We start from the raw sequence: 20,000 nt of genomic DNA on the forward strand, positions 1-20,000 counted from the left end.
ATTGATAGTGATAGTAATAGTAGTTTATTGTTACTGTGACAGCGAAAGAGTAAGAGAGAGACAGAGTTACATAGTTGAGAAATTATAATATCTCTTCGTGTCTTTAGTCCAACAGTGTGTAGTGAAAATTATTGGGTTTTTCAGGGGTGTTTTTCAGGGTTCTGTTGTGTTAAGGGGTGCTGTGGAAGTTGTTGGTGTTTTTAAGGGTGTTTTAGTGGAAGTTATTGGTGTTTGTTATTTTTTTAGTTGAAGTTATTAGGGTCTTCAAGGTTGTAGTGGAAGTTAGTGGTGTTTTCAAGGTTGTAGTTGAAGTTATTGGTGTTTTCTTGGTTGCAGTGGAAGTTATTGGTGTTTTTATTGGTTGCAGTAGAAGTTATTGGTGTTTTAGTGGTTGCTGTAGAAGTTATTGGTGTTTTCATGGTTGTAGTGGAAATTATTGGTGTTTTCATGGTTGTAACATAACATAACATAACATAAATAATAAGATAACAAAGGGCCACCAGGGCCCATCTAGGTTATCCTGTATCAGTCGCACAGCGACCTCGTCATCAGTACTTAAAGATACGCTTACAAGTACACAATACATTATATACTAATTCTAAATATTTGGCCCATTAACAGGGCTAAGTCCTGCAGCAAAATCCTCTACAATTTGTGGTCCCCATACATGGGGATCATGTCTTGTTTAACTATAGTAAATTTCTTATAAAAACTATCATGCAGTGCTATACATAATTATAAATCTAATAAATTTAAGTGCTTATCTAATCTGTTTTTAAACATTGTCAAACTAGTGCTATTTACAACCGTCTCTGGCAATGCATTCCAGAAGTCTACCACCCTATGACTAAAGAAATATTTTCTTATATCTAACCTGCAGCCTTGCTTTCTAATCTTCCTGCCATGATTTCTAGTCCTATTTCCCTCCTCTAAGGTAAAGAAAGATCTCACATCTATGTAGTTTGTATCTGAGAACATTTTAAATAACTCTATCATATCCCTCTTATACATCTCCTCTCAAATGAAAACATGTTTAATTCCTTTAATCTATCTCTATACTCCAGGCGCTTTAATGCTGGTATCATCCTAGTTGCTCTTCTCTGAACTGCTTCTAACATGTTGATATCCTGCCTATAGTGGGGTGACCAGGCCTGTATGCAATACTCTAAATGGGGCCTAACATAGGAATTATATAAGCTACGCACCACTTCCTTACTTTTATAACTAACATTTCTATTTATAAAACCCAGGATCCTATTTGCCCTATTTCTTGCTTCTAAACATTGCTTTGAAAATTTCATAGTCCTGTCTATCACTACTCCTAAATCCTTTCCTTCCTCTACTGCCTCTAGCCAACATCCCTCCATCTCATAGTTAAAGTTTGTGTTGTCTTTACCTAAATGCATAACCTGACACTTTTAGAATTAAACTCCATCTGCCACCTGTCTGCCCATGCTATCAGCCTGTCCAGGTCTCGTTGTATTCTGTAATTGTCCTTTTCACCCTGTACTGCACATGCTATCTTAGTATCATCTGCAAACTTTGATACTTTGCTACTAATTCCTATATCTAAATCGTTAATGTACACCAAGAAAAGAAGAGGTCCTAGCACTGATCCTTGGGGTACCCACTAACCACTTCCTTCCACTCAGACATTGCCCCATTTAATACTACTCTCTGTTTCCTATCAGAAAGCCATTCACTAATCCAATCAACTAACCTACCCCCTATCCCATGTAGTCTCAATTTGTACACTAGCCTCCTATGCGGTACCTTATCAAACGCCTTGCTAAAATCTAGATATATAACATCTATGCTATTTCCATCATCTAACTCCTTGGTAATATATTCTAAGATATCGAGCAAATTTGTAAGACAGGACCTCCCTGATCTAAAGCCATGTTGGGTATCTCTAATTAATCTATTCTCATTTAAATGCTCCCAAATATTACCCTTAATGATTTTCTCTAGTATCTTACATATTAGTAGTATGTAAGATGTAGTGGAAATTATTAGTTTTTTAGTGGTTGTAGTGGAAATTATTGGTGTTTTCTTGGTTTCAGTGGAAATTATTGGTGTTTTCTTGGTTTCAGTGGAAGTTACTGGTGTTTTCATAGTTGTAGTGGAAGTTATTGGTGTTTTCATGGTTGCAGTGGAAGTTGTTAGTGTTTTCACAGTTGTAGTGGAAGTTATTGGTGTTTTCATGGTTGCAGTGGAAATTATTAGTGTCATGTTTGTAGTGGAAGTTATTAGTGTTTTCACAGTTGTAGTGGAAGTTATTAGTGTTTTCACAGTTGTAGTGGAAGTTATTAGTGTTTTCACAGTTGTAGTGGAAGTTATTAGTGTTTTCACAGTTGTAGTGGAAGTTATTAGTGTTTTCAAAGTTGTAGTGGAAGTTTCTGTGGTTTTCAATGGTTCCTGTGAAAGTTTAGTGTGTGAAGGAGCTTTGCCTCTAGAAAAAGGTGGCATTTGGTCAGGTTAGGTAAGGTTAAGTTAGGTCAGTTGAGGGTAGGTTGGGCTGAGGCTAAAATTTAACCAACCCTATTATATTATGAGAAATATTTTATTTTAGTTTTTTTCATGTCTTCACCACCACCACCACATTACTACTACTACTACTACTACTACTACTACTACTACTACTACTACTACTACTACTACTACTACTACTACTACCACTACTACTACTACTACTACTACTACTACTACTACTACTACTACTACTACTACTACTACTACAGAGACATGAATTGGCATGGAACCACTGGACACTAACCAACAAATAATAGAGGTGGAGACCATTCCATCATGGGCCACCACCACTACTGCCACCACCACCACTCCACACCACCACCACACCACCACCCCCTGCCACTCCTCTCCACCATTCCCAGTTGATGCAGAACTCAACGAAAAGCTGTGTGTGTGGTAAGTAGAAGTTGTTGTTGTTGTAGTGGTAGTAGTTGTAGTAGTAGTAGTGTTTGTTATTGTCATTATTTTTATTGTGCCAGTTGTAATAGTGGTGAATGAGAAAGAGAGAGAGAGAGTGTATTTTTTTGTTTTTTTCTCTTCCTTTAGTCTTCTTATTCTTTGTTATGTTATTTATCTTCATTATGTTATTCTTCATCCTTTATCTTCACCACCACCACCACCACCACCACCACTAATCTACACCTCTCATTGAACCATCACACACACACACACACACACACACACACAGTTACATTCATTGTGCTAATCTGCTTAATTCTTTCTTCCTTTGTATTCAGGTTGAGAGAGAGAATAGAATAAAGAATTCACTCTCTCTTTTTTGTGTCCATTCTGATGAGATAGGAAACATTAGTGCCTTGTCATGAATGATTGGTATAAGTTATCAATTAGTAGAACCAGTAGTAGTTAGGTTTGTGCTACTACTACTACTACTACTACTCCTACTACTACCACCACTTCTTCTTCTTCTTCTTCTTCTTCTTCTTCTTCTTCTTCTTCTTCTTCTTCTTCTTCTTCTTCTTCTTCTTCTTCTTCTTCTTCTTCTTCTTCTTCTTCTTCTTCTTCTTCTTCTTCTTCTTCTTCTTCTTCTTCTTCTTCTTCTTCTTCTTCTTCTTCTTCTTCTTCTTCTTCTTCTTCTTACTTACTTCTACTACTACTACTACTACTACTACTGGAACTTCTTCTTCTTCTTCTTCTTCTTCTTCTTACAAATAAAACTTTAATGCAATAAGAGGAACATGATTTTACAAGGCAGAGAAACACACATTCATTATTTTTAACAATATTTTTTAGTTGAAACACACACTACACTAATATCGACAGGTCATCTTCCTCCTACTTCATGTCCTTCTGGCCCATCTTCTCCAGCCATGCCAATTTCTTAAAATAAATAAATAAATAAAAGAAAGAAAAAGTTATCTCTGTTCCTGGTCAAAGTTGTAGCAAAAGTTGCAGGAAATTTTGTGATGTAACCTTTCTTAGTCTGACTTTTCAAAATGTTGGCGACTTTTAACTTTGCGACATGAATTTGTGGTGCGGCAATATCTCACAGTCACAACTCAGTGACACATTGCCAAGTTCTGACAATTACTACTAATACTTCAACAGTTACTACTATTACTACTACTACTTTTACTACTACTGTTCTTGTTCTTCTTCCTTTTCTTCTTCCTTTTCTTCTTGTTCCTGTTGTTGTTTTTGTTGTTGTTGTTATTATTGTTGTTGTTGTTGTTGTTGTTCTTCTTCTTCTTCTTCTTCTTCTTCTTCTTCTTCTTCTTCTTCTTCTTCTTCTTCTTCTTCTTCTTCTTCCTCTTCTTCTTCTTCTTCTTCTTCCTCTTCTTCTTCTTCTTCTTCTTCTTCTTCTTCTTCTTCTTCTTCTTCTTCTTCTTCTTCTTCTTCTTCTTCTTCTTCTTCTTCTTCTTCTTCTTCTTCTTCTTCTTCTTCTTCTTCTTCTTCTTCTTCTTCTACTACTACTACTACTACTACTACTACTACTACTACTACTACTACTACTACTACTACTCCAGCCACTTCCTAACCCTGCCATCCTCTACAGGAGTGGTGACGCCAGCCTGCTGCGTGTGTGTGCCGTGGTGAACAGCAGCAATGAGAGCCTGACAGAACATACACAGCCTGGCCTGGTGCTGCGAGCTGGGCCAAGACTCAAGGTGGAGCTCAAGAATGATGTCAAGAGTAAGTTGTGCTGTGTTGTGCTGTGCTGTGCTGTGCTGTGGGGCGGTGGGTGGGTTCGGCAAGGTTTTTGTGGTGCTGTATCATGTTTTATTTTCTTTTTTTTATGTTCTTGCGTATAGTTAACTTGAGTATTGGCAATGGCGTTAAGCTTTCATCCATTAGTGGCGCAGGCAATTTTATTTATAGTGGTACCCATATTAGGGCCCATATCACCACCCAAATGCTTCTTTAGTGTAACCACCTAGAACCTGGGTATCATGGTGACATGTAGCTAACTTTAAACCACTTGACAAATGGCATAGCTTCAAAGTGGTATGTGGGGGGATTTGAACCTACGCGTGGACATCTGCCCGATCCCATCACCATCTCCTGATCCACTATGCCACCGCCTCCCTGGGTGGGTTTGGCTGAGTTTTTGTGGTTTTGTGGTATCTTGTTTGATGGGTTAGTCTTGTTTTTATGTCCTGGTTAGGTTATGTTAGGTGGTATCCTGTGTAAGTATTCATTTTTTTTTTAGGTCAAGGCTTCATCACACCAACACATTTCCCATCAATTCTTTCCATCAACTTGTATCTCTGTCTATTGCTTTTTTTCTATTTTTTTTTTTTTCCTCATCCATGTGCCTGGTCCCATGGCAGTGGTCATCCTCACAGCGGAAGGTTGTCGTCGTATTTAATTGTCAAATGGAACTCTATAATACAAAGACATACTGATTGTGGTAAACAGTAATGCTTTTGAAAAGAAGACTTAAATGAAATAGATTTGAAATAAAGAAAATATAAACTGTCTTCATTTCACATGTGGCTACATATTGGTGACTTGTAACTGCACATCAGCACACTGTGGGCATTGTGCTGTACTGCAGTCTCTCACGAGACAGCCAGACGTTACCCTACAGAACGAGCTCAGAGCTCATTATTTCCGATCTTGGGATAGGTCTGACAACAAGGTCACAACTCCTCGATTTACATGTATCTACTCACTGCTAGGTGAACAGGGCTATGAGACACACCCAAATATCTGCCTCGAACCCCAGTCATCTGGCTTGTGAAGCCAGTGTGTGTGTGTGTGTGTGTGTGTGTGTGTGTGTGTGTGTGTGTGTGTGTGTGTGTGTGTGTGTATTTACCTAGTTGTATTTACCTAGTTGTAGTTTTACAGGGCCTGGGCTTTATGCTCGTGTGGTCCCGTCTCCATATCTACACTTATCCAATTTTTCTTTAAAACTATGTACACTCTTTGCTGACACCACTTCCTCAGTCAAACTGTTCCAAGTCTCAACACATCTTTGCGGGAAACTAGATTTTTTAACATCTCTCAGACATCGTCCCTTCCTTAGTTTCTTACTATGCAGTCTTGTGCTTCTAAAGTCATATTCTTCTCTCAGGATCAGTTTCTCATTATCCACTTCATCCATTCCGTTAATCAATTTATAAACTTGTGTGTGTGTGTGTGTGTGTGTGTGTGTGTGTGTGTGTGTGTGTGTGTAATTCACCTCGGTCATCTGCTGGTCACCCAGCCAGTCTTCCCCATTAATGAGCGAGCTCAGAGCTCATATACCAATCTTCGGGTAGGACTGCGTGTTTCACTGTTTGATCTGCTGCAGTCTCTGACGAGACAGCCAGACGTTACCCTACAGAACGAGCTCAGAGCTCATTATTTCTGATCTTCGCATTGGCCTGAGACCAGGCACACACCACAACTCCTCGATTTACATCCCGTACCTACTCACTGCTAGGTGAACAGGGGCTACACGTGAAAAGAGACACACCCAAATATCTCCAAATATCTATGTGTGTGTGTGTGTGTGTGTGTGTGTGTGTGTGTGTGTGTGTGTGTGTGTGTGTGTGTGTGTGTCACGTCTCCACCAGTCTTTATTGACTGTGCGCTGACTGCTGCGGTGTGTAGTGAGATGTGTGTGTGTGTGTATAATTCATCTTGGTTGCCTGCTGGTCACCCAGCCAGTCTTCCTTATTACGGAGCGAGCTCAGAGCTTGTTGACCGATCTTCGGGTAGGACACACTCCACACACCGGGAAAGCGAGGCCACAACCCTTCGAGATACATCCCGTACCTATTTACTGCTAGGTGAACAGGGGCCACACATTAAGAGGCTTGCCCATTTGCCTTGCCGCTTACCGGAACTCGAACCCGGCCCTCTCGATTGTGAGTTGAGCTTGCTAACCACTACACTACGCCGTGTGTGTGTGGGGGGTGGGTGGGGGCTCCACTCCTGCACACTGGACACTAGTGGCCACCATTTGCCACAGCATCTCTGTTGCAGTGTTACCACATTAGGCAAGTGAGTATACTGCTATGTAGGGTGGGAGAAGCTGGCAGGCAGCAGCTCATCCTGCTCTACAGAGAGAGAGAGAGAGAGAGAGAGAGAGAGAGAGAGAGAGAATGAATGTGCTTGGAACTATTTTTGTTTATTATTAATGGAGGTGCAGACAAGCAGATGCACAAGTGTAACAGGACCCACTCAGAAATTGTCGATCTTCATAAAGCTGATTGAAAAGATGATAAAGATGTGTTAGTGTGAGATTGTATGGTATCCTGTGTGACTGTTTAGGTGTATTTTGTGGTTGGATTGTGTCAAGTCAGGTTAGGTTGGGCTGTCTTAAAATTGTTAGGTTTCAAGATATTTGTTCCTTAATTTTGGCAACTCTTCACTTTTCTTGAAGGGAACCAGCACTCAAGTGGGCCTTTTTGTTTAATATTTTGTTGCCCTTGGCTGGCTTCCCTCCTGCATAAAAAAAATAGTTTAGGTCACATTGGATATGGCTAGGCAAGGTGAGATAAGGTCTGGTTAGCCTGGATTGGGTTGAGTTTGGTTAATATAAATCAAGTCAGGTCAGATTACATTAGGTTAAGTTGAATAGGTTTGGTTAGGTTAGGTTAGGTCAGGTCATATAGGAAGAAAGTTAGAAAATAACCAAGGTATGTCTCTATATTGGCTGTGTTGTGTTGGTTTAGGTTAGTGGTTGTATTGGTTGGGTTAGCTCAGGTCAGATTAGGTTAGATTAGGGTGTATAGTGGTAAAGTATGAAAATTATTAAGTTATGTTGGTTAATTCATGTCCTTTTTTAATTTATATTTTGTTTATAATGTAAGAGTGGAAAACTGGCCTTAAGGCAATAAAATGGCCAGAACTTGTTAATTTGTAGGACAACTGGTTCACTGTCACTGCCAGGCTGCAAGTTTACTGCATTTCCACCAAAACCATCATTGATAGTTGCAGGACTGATTGCTTTTCTAATTGTGTGTCCATCTTTATTCCTTTTCTAACCATCTGGGTAGATAAGATTATTTTCATTTTATTTTTTATTTATTTATTTATTTTTTTTTTTACGTAGGGAAGAGGGCCAGCCAAGGGCAAAAAAAAGAAAGTTAGAAAAAGGACAGAATTGTTAAGAATAAGATGACGGACTTTTGTTGTACATAACACAAATTTACTTTATTTCAGAGCCTTTAGTAGTAAGATAAGCAGTTATTTTCATTTTCAGGTTTCAATTTGCTTTAGAATCTTTTTTTACTCATACCAGAAATTTACTTTATTCCAGAGCAGTAAGATAATAAGATGACCAATTGTTTTGATGGATCTTTCCGGTTATACGAACTATCTACTTTTTATTTTTTTTTGCATTTTTCCAATGTATTTCTTTACGTAGAATCCGAAAATAACATTGGTTTTTTGGAGAAATGGATAGATAAAAAGTTATTCAACTTTAAAGTTATTTATTTCACATAGGGAATAAATAACTTTAAAGTTGAATAACTTTTTACTTATTGGTTAGGTTAGGTTAGGTTAGGTTAGGTTAGGTTAGGTTACGTTAGGTTAGGTTACGTTAGGTTACATTAGGTTAGGTTACGTTACGTTAGGTTACATTAGGTTAGGTTAGGTTAGGTTACGTTAGGTTAGGTTTTAATATTCTCAAATAGCCACTTTAGATTGTATTTAGTATTCATATTAACCCTAAATAACGTGAATTTTGCCCTGAAAGAGAGGAAAAATGAAAGTTAGCATTTCTTCAGTATTACATAGGGAATAAATAACTTTAAAGTTGAATAACTTTTTACTTATAGGTTTCTCCAAAATAACAATGTCATTTTCGGATTCTACGGAAAAAAATACATTGGAAAAATGTAAAAATACCCAAAAAATCGATAGTTCGTATAACCGGAAAGATCCGTTTTGATTCCCAGGCAGCAAATTTAATTTATTCCCACAACAACCTTCAATAGTAAAGTGACAAGTGGCAGCCTCATGTACAGGCACTGCAGAACTGTAGCACCCATTATTAGCAGTAACATTCAGTATAATGACTCTTTTTCCTTTACTTCTTTTTTTTATATTTGTACATTTTATAATACTTAAGCTTAATGTCAGTAGCCGTCCCTTCATTCATGAAACTACCACAAAGGTGCTTGTATGGCAGTGTGTGATCTGTGGTTCCAGTGTGGCAGTGTTTGGCTGCTGTGCACAGGTCACAGGAGTGAAGCTGCTGAACACATGGACAACTGTCACTCCCACACTGACTTTGCTGTTTTTGTTTTTTTAGTCAGCATGTGTTGTGCTTAAGACTATCTACCACCTTCATTCATGTTTCATTTTACACAACATTAAGCAAGAAAACTTTTTGTTTAGGTTTTGATGAAGTTTGTCTATCTCTTCTTTTCATGTTTATTTAATTCAAAACAATATGAACCCTGTTAGCACTGTGACGTGTTTCCATATTCATTCTGGTGACTATTTGGTGATTTTCTACAGCTTCAGAAACTTGTGTGGGGATTTAAATAGTGAAGACCGTGATCATTAATCTTTTGACCTCCATAGACCCTTCTTAATGTCAATAAAATGGTCTAATAGTACATAAATTTCAAGGTAAAAATGTGCCCCAGTACTGAAGGGGTTAAAACAATGGCTAAACATTTTCTGAAGCAGCAGCATCAGTAATCTTAGCCATGAGTCACCACAGAAAATGACGGACTTCTTCACACATGCCACAAACTCACTTCATTCCATAACTTTTGATAATAAAATGAGATTCTTTTGATTTCCAGGCTTCAAATCTACTTCATTTCAGATCCTTTCTTTCACTTACACCACAAACCTACTGCTTCATTCTTAAACCATTAATAGTAAAATGACAAATTGTGTTTCACCTTTTGGTTGACACTCGCCTCTCCCTCCCAGGCTGCAAGACGGGTGAAGTGCGGGTGACGGGGGGCTACAACCTCCCAGCGCGCTACATCATTCACACTGTCGGCCCAAAGTACAACATTAAGTACCACACTGCCTCGGAAACTGCCCTGCATATGTGTTACAGGTGTGTGTATGTCTGTGAGAGAGAGAGAGAGAGAGAGAGAGAGAGAGAGAGAGAGTGAGTGAGTGAGTGTGTGTGTGTGTGTGTGCACATGTGTTTATCTTGTCATTTACAGAGCCAGTGTGTTCCTGTATCCATATCTACACTTGTCTAGTTTTTCCTTAGTTGAGCACACTCCTTACCAATACGTACTACATCCTCACTTGCCTTGTTCCAGACTTTTATAATTCTCTGTAGGGCAATATACTTCTTCATGGTAGCCAAGCATGTCCCTTTCTCTTAGTTTCTTTGCTGTTTCCTTGTGTGTTATATGGTGTTTTCTACTTCTCTTAGCATCTCTTGGCATCTTCTACTGCTATTTTCATGCTAACTGCTCTTCTGATCTTACTAACTGCATACTTTCCGCCTCCTGCGGTCTCACTGCACAAGACTTTCTTCTTTCTCTCACCCCTGTTCTGTCCATCTCCCTAATGCAAGAGTTAACCAGTACTCTCAGTCATTCATGCCTTTCTCAAGTAAACACTACTTTCCACCTGCCTCTGTATTTCTATCTTTCTATGATCTTAACTTTTTTAAGAGGGAAGTTTCAAGACATTTATCCCTTCCTTTTGGCTAACTCTCTCAGACCTGCACAGGGCAAAGCAACTAAATGGGCCTTTTTTTTTTTTTTCTCTTTTTTTACTCTTTTTTATGCCTTTGGCCAGTTTTCTTCCTTGTTTCAGTGTTGACGTGTTCATTTCCTTTAGCCTGTCTTCATGTGTCAATTCCTCCAGTTCTGTAATCGTCTTCACTGATGTCCTTTGTGTCCTTTCTAGTCTTTTCCACATGTTTCTTCTGTGCAGAGACTTCACTGATGCAGCATGTCCGTCCTTGGTGCAGTCATAGTGGTAATTATCCTCCTCCTATCTTTACTCATGTAGTGGAATGCTGTTCCTGTGTTTCTTGCCACTCTATGCTTCTCCAACTGTTGAGTCTTGCATTATCACTCGCAGGTCTTTCACTTCATGTATTTGTATTGTTTCTTCATTTTCCATTTTGTATGATCATTTTTGGTTTCTTTTCACTTTTTTCCTTATTTCCATTATGTATGACATTTTTCACACTAAATTCCATCTCCCATTTATAACTTCTGTTCCATATTTTATCAAAGCCTCTTGTAGAATATCAGTCTTTGTTGTTTCTTATGTCTGTAGTTTTACATTGTCTGTAAACAGGCTCCTGTAACTCTTTACTCCTTCAAGCATATCATTTATGTCGATCATGAAGTGTATTTGTGCCAGTGATGATCCTTATGGCACTCCACTGTCTGTCTACTTTTCTCCATTTCAATTTTACATATTTTAACTAGTGTTTGTTCTTATTTCTCTTTCATTTAAGAAACTTTTCTTTCATTTTCTTTTCATTTAATCTTCTAATATTTTCCAACTTTAATAATAATGAGGAACATTGTCCAAAGCTTCTTTCAAATCTAGATACACACAGTGTACCCATCTGTCCCTTTCCTGTGTTATACCAGTCACTCTTGAATAAAAGCTCAACAAATTGGTTACTCCTGATTGCTTTTGTCTAAAGCCATATTGTTTTTCTGTTATTATATCATATTTTTGTAGAAATTCCTTAATACTGCTTCTTTAACACTTTTCACAGATCTCTCTCACCATGCTGGTCATTGATACTGGTCTGTAGTTGAGTGGCTCTGCTTTCCTTCCACTTCTATAGATTGGCACTAAGTCTGCTCTCTTCCATTCCCTCCTGATGGCTCATTTTTTCTTTTCTCTCGTGGTTCAGTAGATTCTGATTCTGTGAAAATTTACTCCTGCTTTTTGGTTCTTCATATGTTTCATTTCCATCCATCATCCTTTTTTTCTTTTCTAAGTTTTTCTCTGACGTTAATAGAAAAATTTTAGTTCATCCTTGCACTTTTCAACTATGTATATCCTTGTGTATTTACTTAGTTGTAGTTTTACAGGGCCTGGGCTCTGTGTGTGTGTGTGTGTGTGTGTGTGTGTGTGTGTGTGTGTGTTTACATTTAAGTGAGGTAAAGTTAGGTTAGTTTAGGTTAGAGTACTCATATATATGGTCAGAAAGAGGGGAAATAGTGTGTGTGTGTGTGTATTTACCAAGTTGTAGCATACAGGAAAAGAGCTATGCTTGTGCTGTCCTATCTCCATATCTATGCAAATCCAACATTTCTTTAAACTTATTGACTGTCCTTGCTTCAACGACTCTCATATCTAAACCGTTCCACACCTCTACACATCTTTGTGGAAAGCTGAACTTCTTGATATCTCTCCTGCAGTTGTCCTTTCTTAATTTCTTTCCATGTCCTCTTGTGTCACTGTTGTTCCAGATTAGATTAGTAAGTCTTCTCTATCTAATTTTTCCAGTCCATTCATTGCTCTGTACACTGCTATTAGATCTCCGCTTTCCTTCTCTGTTCTAAGGTTGTATTCGTAGCCTTTCTTCATAAAGAACTTAAACTTGTGTGTGTATGTGTTGTCTGGGCTGCACTGTGTGGGATCACCAGCCTGGCAGAAAGATGAAAACTGAAATAAGTCAATATAAAATGCCATTCAAAAAGAAAAGTAAATAGAAGAGTGTTGTATATTTAAATAGGAATGCATTTGTATGTCAGTGTGTATGTCAGTCAGTCAATCCCTCCACTAATAATCTCTCTCTCTCTCTCTCTCTCTCTCTCTCTCTCTCTCTCTCTCTCTCTCTCTCTCTCTCTCTCTCTCTCTCTCTCTCTCTCTCTCTCTCTCTCACACAGGCGGGTGCTGCAGTGTGTGGTGGAGAAGAAGATAAGAACAGTGGCAGTGTGTGTGATAAACTCCGTCAACAGAGGCTACCCACCAGACCAGGGCGCCCACATTGCCCTGCGTGAGTGTGTGTGTGTGTGTGTGTGTGTGTGTGTGTGTGTGTGTGTGTGTGTGTGTGTGTGTGTGTGTGTGTGTGTGTGTGTGTGTTTACCTGGCTGCCTTGTTGCTGTGCATAATGGGGCAAGAGGTCTGCTGCTGTTTTACTGTTTGCCTGTCTATGCATCTGTTTGTCTGCATTTCAATGTTCAATTTTAAGCCTTGAATCCATACAGGTGTTTGTCATATTTGCTGTCTTTTTTTTTTTTTTTTTTTTTTCTCTTTTTCCTTGGGTGTTTCATGTGTCTATGGTTCTGTGTGGGGAACAAGCTCTCTCTCTCTCTCTCTCTCTCTCTCTCTCTCTCTCTCTCTCTCTCTCTCTCTCTCTCTCTCTCTCTCTCTCTCTCTCTCTCTCTCTCTCTCTCTCTCTCTCTCTCTCTCTCTCTCTCTCTCTCTCTCTCTCTCTCTCTCTCTCTCTCTCTCCTCCCTCAGTATCGTCTCCCCCCAACAGGCACAGTGCGAAGGTGTCTGGAGCACTGGGGGTCCTCAATAGACAAAGTGGTGATGGTGGTGAACAGTATTGACACCAGTATATACCACCTCCTCACCCCACTGTACTTCCCTCGCACCACAAAGGAGGAGGAGATCGCCTGCTGCCTGCTGCCGGTAAGTGTGTTGAGTGCTTGGGGAAGGGCTGGTGGTGGTAGTGGTTTGTGTAGAGAGAGAGAGAGAGAGAGAGATTTGCAGTTGTGCATTTTTAAGAGGTCTGTTCTTGTGTGTGTGTGGGTATATTTTTGTCCTTTTTCTGCACAGGTGGAGTTGGGTAATGAGTTTGGGGAGCCTGTTGTACCTGACCGACAAATTCGCATCATTGACAATCCACAACATAAATATGAAGGTGAGTGTATGTTTGTGTGTGTGTGTGTGTGTGTGTGTGTGTTTTAAAGTTAAGTTTATTTATTTCAGTGATATGATGTTTCTGCTTTCCATCCTCAAAATAAAGACAAAATGAGTAAAGACGTTAGGTTTTAAATAAGAGACAGGAAGGAATTAGTTTGCAGATATAGTGATGGATGGAAGGAATGGACTCAGTAGATAGTTGTGGAGGATTTAAAAGGTTAGGCGTCTGTACAGAGAAGGACAGATGGAAGTAGACAGGCATATATCAAACAGGGACTGCCATGTGTAGACCTGATGACTTCCTACACCAACCCTTGTGTTCTTGTGGAAAGGAAGGGTAGAAGAGTAGAGAGGAAGGATAAAGAAATAGAGGAAGAATGTGGAGAAGTGAAGTACAGGCATGTTTCCTACTGGGACTGATACATTTATTAGATGGTGACTTTCTGCACCAACCCTTGTGTTCTTGTGGAAAGGAAGGTAGAGAAGTGGAGAGGAAGGATAAAAAAGTAGAGGAAAGATGTGAAGTGAAGGTATAGGCATATTTCATACTGGGACTGATACATTTACACTGTTGGGTTCCTGCATCAACTCTTGTATTGTGGAAAGGAAAGGCAGGAGAGTGGAGAAGGTAGAGGAGAGAGGGAGAATGAAAAAGATTGTAGAGAAAGGATGTGATGTGGAGGTACAGGCATATTTCATACAGGGACTTCCACATTTAGACTGGTGAATTTCTGCATCATCCCTTGTGTTCTTGTGGAAAGGAAGGGTAAAGGAATAGAGGAGGAGGTAGAGAAGAGGGGAAGAATAAAAAAGACTGTAGAGGAAAGATGTGAAAAAGTACAGTCATGTTTCATACAGGGACAGCCACCAGTTCCTGTAACTTCAGTAAACCAGTAGAAATCTAAAAGCGAAGTAGAAGATAAAAGTTAGAAATATAGAGAAGTAAATCAGTAAAAGTTCAAAGTAGATGTATTGAAAAAAACAAGGGTAAGTCAGTTTAGAGTAAGGTTAGATAAGTAAGGTTAGATTAGGTTGAGATTGGTTACTTTATATTTGGATAGATTAGGTTAAGTTAGATTAAGGTAGGTTAGGTTGACAATGGTTAGGTTTGATGTAGGCTGGATTAAGTTAGGTTGAGGCACATTAGGTTAACATAACATAACATAAATAATAGGATAACAAAGGGCCACCAGGGCCCATCTAGGTTATCCTGTATCAGTCGCACAGCGACCTCGTCATCAGTTAGTGTAAGTTCAAATCCCACCACATACCACTTTGAATCTTTGCCATTTGTTGAGTGGTTTAAAGTTACGTACTTACATGTCACTATGATAGCCAGGTTCTAGGTGGTTACACCAAAGATGTGCTTGGATGGTGATATGGGTCCTAATATGTGTGCCATCATAAATAAAATTGCCTGTGCCACTTATGGATGGAAACTGAACAATGCTTCTCATACTCTTCAAGTAAAACCTACAGGCACTATTGGTGACAACATAAAAAAATAGGTAAAATTGAGTTTAATCAGGTTTGGCAAGGAAAGATTAGGTTAGGTTAGGTTAGGGAAGGGTAGTTCTGGTAAGCTTAAATGTGGTTAACCCCTTCAGAACTGACTCATTTTCATTTCATTCTGCTTATTATTTGATGATTTTATACATGTTCAGAAACTTATGTGGGGAATAAAATAGTGGAGTCTCTGGCCATTAATCTTTTGACCTCCATAAACCTTTCCTTAAGTAGATAAAATCATCTGCACACAAAATTCTTGGTAAAAATGTGTCCCAGTACTGAAGGGGTTAAGTTAAGTTTGGCAAGGTTAGGTTAGGTGATATTAGGCAAGGTCTAGAAAGGTTAGGTTTGAATAGGTCAAATAAGGTAATGGTAAGTTAGGTTAGATTAGGTGAGAAAGATTAGGTTTGGCAAGGTTAGGTTAGGCAAAAGTTAGACTAGGTGAAATGGATTAGTTCTGGCAAGATTAAGTTAGGCAAGGTTAGATTAAGTGAGATGTATTAGATTAGGCAAAAGTTTGAGTATTTGGGGTTAAGTTAAGCAGAATGACATTAGGTTAAGTTAGATTAGGTTAGGCAAAAGTTACAGTAGTTAGGGTTAAATTAAGCAAAGTGATGTTAGGTTAGGTTATTTCCGTACATAAGATCCAGTACATAGCGTCTGCTGCACTAAAGTAACAAGTCTTCTGATCTACTTCACAGACCTCTTACAGTTGAAGCAAGGTAACGGACAGTGTTCATAGTCAGACCAGTGATAGCAGACCTGACACACCTCTAGGCAAACCATTTTTTTTTTAGATTTTTGGTGATAGTTTGTCAGTGGGTACCATAGTTTGTTAGTCAGTATGTTAGTTTGTTAGTCAGTATGTTAGTTTGTTAGTGGGTATGATAGTTTGTCAGTAGATATGGTAGATTGTCAGTGAGTATGATAGTTTGCCATTGGGTCTGATAATGTGTGGTAGAGTCTGTTGGCAGTGGTGGTATCTCGGTATACATCTGCCTTGGTCTTGGAGAATTGCTTGATATATGACCTTTGTTTTGAATACGACTCACATGTTAGAAGTTGTAGGAGTCATGACACTGCTATCCTTGTTTAGTGTTTACCTTTAGTGTTTTTCATGCAGGAGAGAAGCCAGCCAAGGGCAACAAAATATTAAAAATGGGCCCACTTGAGTGCTGGTTCACTAAAAGAAAAGTACAGAGTTAGCCAAATTAAGGAACAAATGTCTTGATACCTCCTGCTTAAAAGAAGTCAAGTCCAGTGTTCCCAGGTATAGTCATTCATTTTATATTGTTTTTGTATCTAGGTATATATTTTAGCAGAAAGCAGTGCCGATAACAACAGGATTGACAGGATTTTCTTTTCATGAGAGGGATTAATTACTCTCCAATCATTTTTCGTGGTATAGAAATTAGGTGGTGTTGTGTTATGAAAGACAAACAACATATTACTTTTCACTGGAAGGGATTAATTATTTTCTCCATTTTTTGTTGGATTGTTTTGTTATGTTAAAAATATATGTTAAAAATATGGAAACCACATCATTTTTTATTTATTTATTTATTTTTTTATCATTTTGTCTATTTTTCATGGTATAGAAATTGTTTAGGTGTTGTGTTATGAAAGACAAAAACATATTTCTTTTCACTGGAAGGAATTAATTATTATTTTCTCTATTTCGTTGGGTAGAAATTGTTTTGGTATTGTTTTGTTATTAAGTAAGGAAAAAACCGAGCTTAGTTTTGTTTTCATGGGAAGGGATCAGTAACTTTCCCTACTTTTTCATGGGAAGGGATTAAAAAATTTCCCTTTATTTTATTATAGGGTAGAAATTTTGGTATTTTGTTATTAAGTATGGAAAAAAATGCTTATTTTTATTTTCATAGGAACGGATTAAAAAATTTCCCTTTATTTTCTTTGTGGTTGAAAATGTTTTGGTATTGTTTTGTTACAAATATTGAAACATCATTTTTTATTTATTTATTTTCTTGATCATTTTCTCTTTATTTTTTATGGGCTGGAAATTGTTTTGTTATTGTTAAGTTATTAAGGACAAACAACACCATTTTTTAAATTTATTTTTTCATGGGAAAGAATTAAAAAATTTACCCTAATTTTATTGTAGGGTAAAAATTATTATTATTTTGTTAAGGATGGAAAAAATAACTTTAGTCTTATTTTCATGGGAATGGATCAATAATTCCTTCTTTATTTTGTTTGTGTGATACAAATTGTTTTGTTATTGTTTTGTTAAGAATATGGAAACAACACCATTTTGATTTATTTATTCTTTTATCATTTTCTCTATTTTTTCATGGGTAGAAATTTTGTTATTGATGAGCTATTAAGGACAAACATCAGCATTTTTTATTATTTTTTTCATAGGAAGGAATTAAAATTTTCCTATTGTTTTGTTAAGAATATGGAAATATCAAATTTTTATTTATTAATTCTTTTATAATTTTCTCTTTGTTTTTCATGGGTAGAAATTTTGTTATTATTAAGTTATTAAGGACAAACATCAGCATTTTTTTTATTATTTTTTTTCATAGGAAGGAATTAAAAAATTTTCCTTTATTTTATTATTGGGTAAAAATAGTTATGGTATTGTTATTTTGTTAAGGAAGGAAAAAACAACTTAGTCTTATTTTCATGGGAAGGGATTAAGAATTTTCCCTTTATTTTCTTTAAGTTGTTGAAATTGTTTTGCTGTTGTTTTGTTAAGAATATGGAAACAACAGCATTATTTATTTATTTATTTATTATTTGTCATTTCCTCTATTTTTTCATGGGTAGAAATTTTGTTATTGTTGAGCTATTAAGGACAAACAGCAGCATTTTTGGTTGTTGGTTATTTCTTTCTAATCATTTTCTCTTTATTTTTTTATTATGTAGAAGTTGTTTTGGTATTGTTGTGTTATTAAAGGAGCAAACAACCGCATTTTTTTTTTCATGGGAAGGTTAACATTTTTTCTCTATTTATGGGATTATTTTGCTTTTGTTTTGTTAAGAATATGGAAACAACAGCATTTTCATTTATTTATTTTCTTGATCATTTTCTCTTTATTTTTATGGGGTGGAAATTTTTTTATTGTTATCACTTTAAGGACAAACAACATTTTTTTATTTATTTTTTTATGGGAAGGGATAAAAATTTTGGTATTATGTTATTAAGGTTGAAAAAAACAGTTTATTTTTTTTATTTTCATGGGAAGGTATCAATAATTCCTTCTTTATTTAATTTGTGATAGAAATTATTTTGCTATTGTTTTGTTAAGAATATGGAAACACCATTTTTATTATTTTTTTTTTTTTTTCATTTTCTCTGTTTTTTATGGGGTGAAAATTTTGCTACTGTTGTGTTTTTTAAGGACAAACAACAACATTTTCATATATATTTTTTTCATAGGAAGGGATTAATCATTTTCCCTTTTATTTTATTATAGGGTATAAATAGTTATGATATTGTTATGTTATTAAGGCGGGATTAACCCCTTCAGCACTGGGACACATTTTTACCATGAGTTATGGGTAGGATTAGAAGATTTATTGACACTAGGGAGGGTCTATGGAGGTCAGAAGATTAATAACCAGACTCCTCACTATTTCAATACCTACATAGGTTTCTGAAGCTGTATAGAATCACCAAATACTAAGTTGAATAGATATGAAAACGTGTCATGGTACAGGAGAGGTTCAGAATGTATACCGAGGCACCACTGTCATTGTGCTGGTTGTTTATCCTAACCTTTACTCTACAAGTCAGTACCAATAGAAAGGTTCGGAATCTGTATAAGCATTTAGAAGTACAAATAACAGAGGGTGAAAGAAATAGGTTTTGCATGTTATTTAAATTTTAAGGTTTGGATTTGTTTTATTTTTTAAGTAGAAAATTGCCATGTAATAGTGGAAAGGTTACTAGTTAGCGTTAGTTACTAGAATATTAAATAAGGGAAAAATTAATAGACTATTGAATTTTAGTTTTTTTTAGTTATTGAAAAGAAAGAAAAGGAAAGGCAGAGAAGGCAAATAGCAATAGTAAATAATGATAGTTGTTAGTTAGTGCATGTACTGAGTTAAGAAATTAATGTAAGAAAAGAAGAGGAGAAAATTTAGTGGATTATAATATGTTGGCTTGAGAGAGAGAGAGAGTGAGAGTGAGAGTGAGAGTGAGTCAGCCATCAACCTCGTTTTCAATAAATATGCCACAGATAAGATAAAAGATTTGACTGCATTAGAAAAGAAGACACACACAAAAACAAGAAAAATACTAATGATAACTTTTTGAGAGGATTAAAGTTCTTGTTTGACTTCTTATGTAACAGAGTCCATGATTTGTGTGGTTAATCTTGAGTGTTGCTTCTGTCATTGGTGGGCAGAAAGACTTGTACAAGATAAGGGTTCGTAAGAGGATGAAAGTTCGTATTTGATTTTTTTTTTGTTATTTTTTTTATATAATGAAAGTAGTAATAATAATAGTGATGATAATGGGAAGTGATGATTTTATTATTATTATTATTATTATTATTATTATTATTATTATTATCATTATTATATTACTATTATTATTGTTGTTGTTCTTGTTACTACTATTACTGCTGCTGATTCTTTTACTACTACTACTACTACTACTACTACTACTACTACTACTACTACTACTACTACTACTACTACTACTACTACTACTACACCACCACCTACCACCACCACCACTACTACTACTCACTACT

The 20,000-nt window shown here is 36.9% G+C and overlaps 1 protein-coding gene across 4 annotated transcripts in view; it reads left to right on the forward strand.

Moving 5' to 3' along the window:
- LOC123520542 (protein GDAP2 homolog) overlaps positions 1–20,000 on the forward strand; it is a 69,576-nt gene that overhangs the window by 10,131 nt on the left and 39,445 nt on the right. For 3 of the 4 annotated variants that reach the window (XM_045282920.1, XM_045282903.1, XM_045282910.1), the window contains 7 exons: positions 2,742–2,928; positions 4,547–4,683; positions 9,877–10,009; positions 12,777–12,886; positions 13,373–13,527; positions 13,675–13,759; positions 15,972–15,992. In XM_045282920.1, the coding sequence (XP_045138855.1) occupies positions 2,756–2,928; positions 4,547–4,683; positions 9,877–10,009; positions 12,777–12,886; positions 13,373–13,527; positions 13,675–13,759; positions 15,972–15,992 (814 nt within the window). In that variant the 5' untranslated portion in view covers positions 2,742–2,755. The remainder of the gene's footprint in view (positions 1–2,741; positions 2,929–4,546; positions 4,684–9,876; positions 10,010–12,776; positions 12,887–13,372; positions 13,528–13,674; positions 13,760–15,971; positions 15,993–20,000) is intronic. The other variant, XM_045282930.1, reaches the window with a different exon arrangement.

Source organism: Portunus trituberculatus, chromosome 7, assembly GCF_017591435.1.
Source record: "Portunus trituberculatus isolate SZX2019 chromosome 7, ASM1759143v1, whole genome shotgun sequence".
NCBI classification, from domain to species: Eukaryota; Metazoa; Arthropoda; class Malacostraca; order Decapoda; family Portunidae; genus Portunus; species Portunus trituberculatus.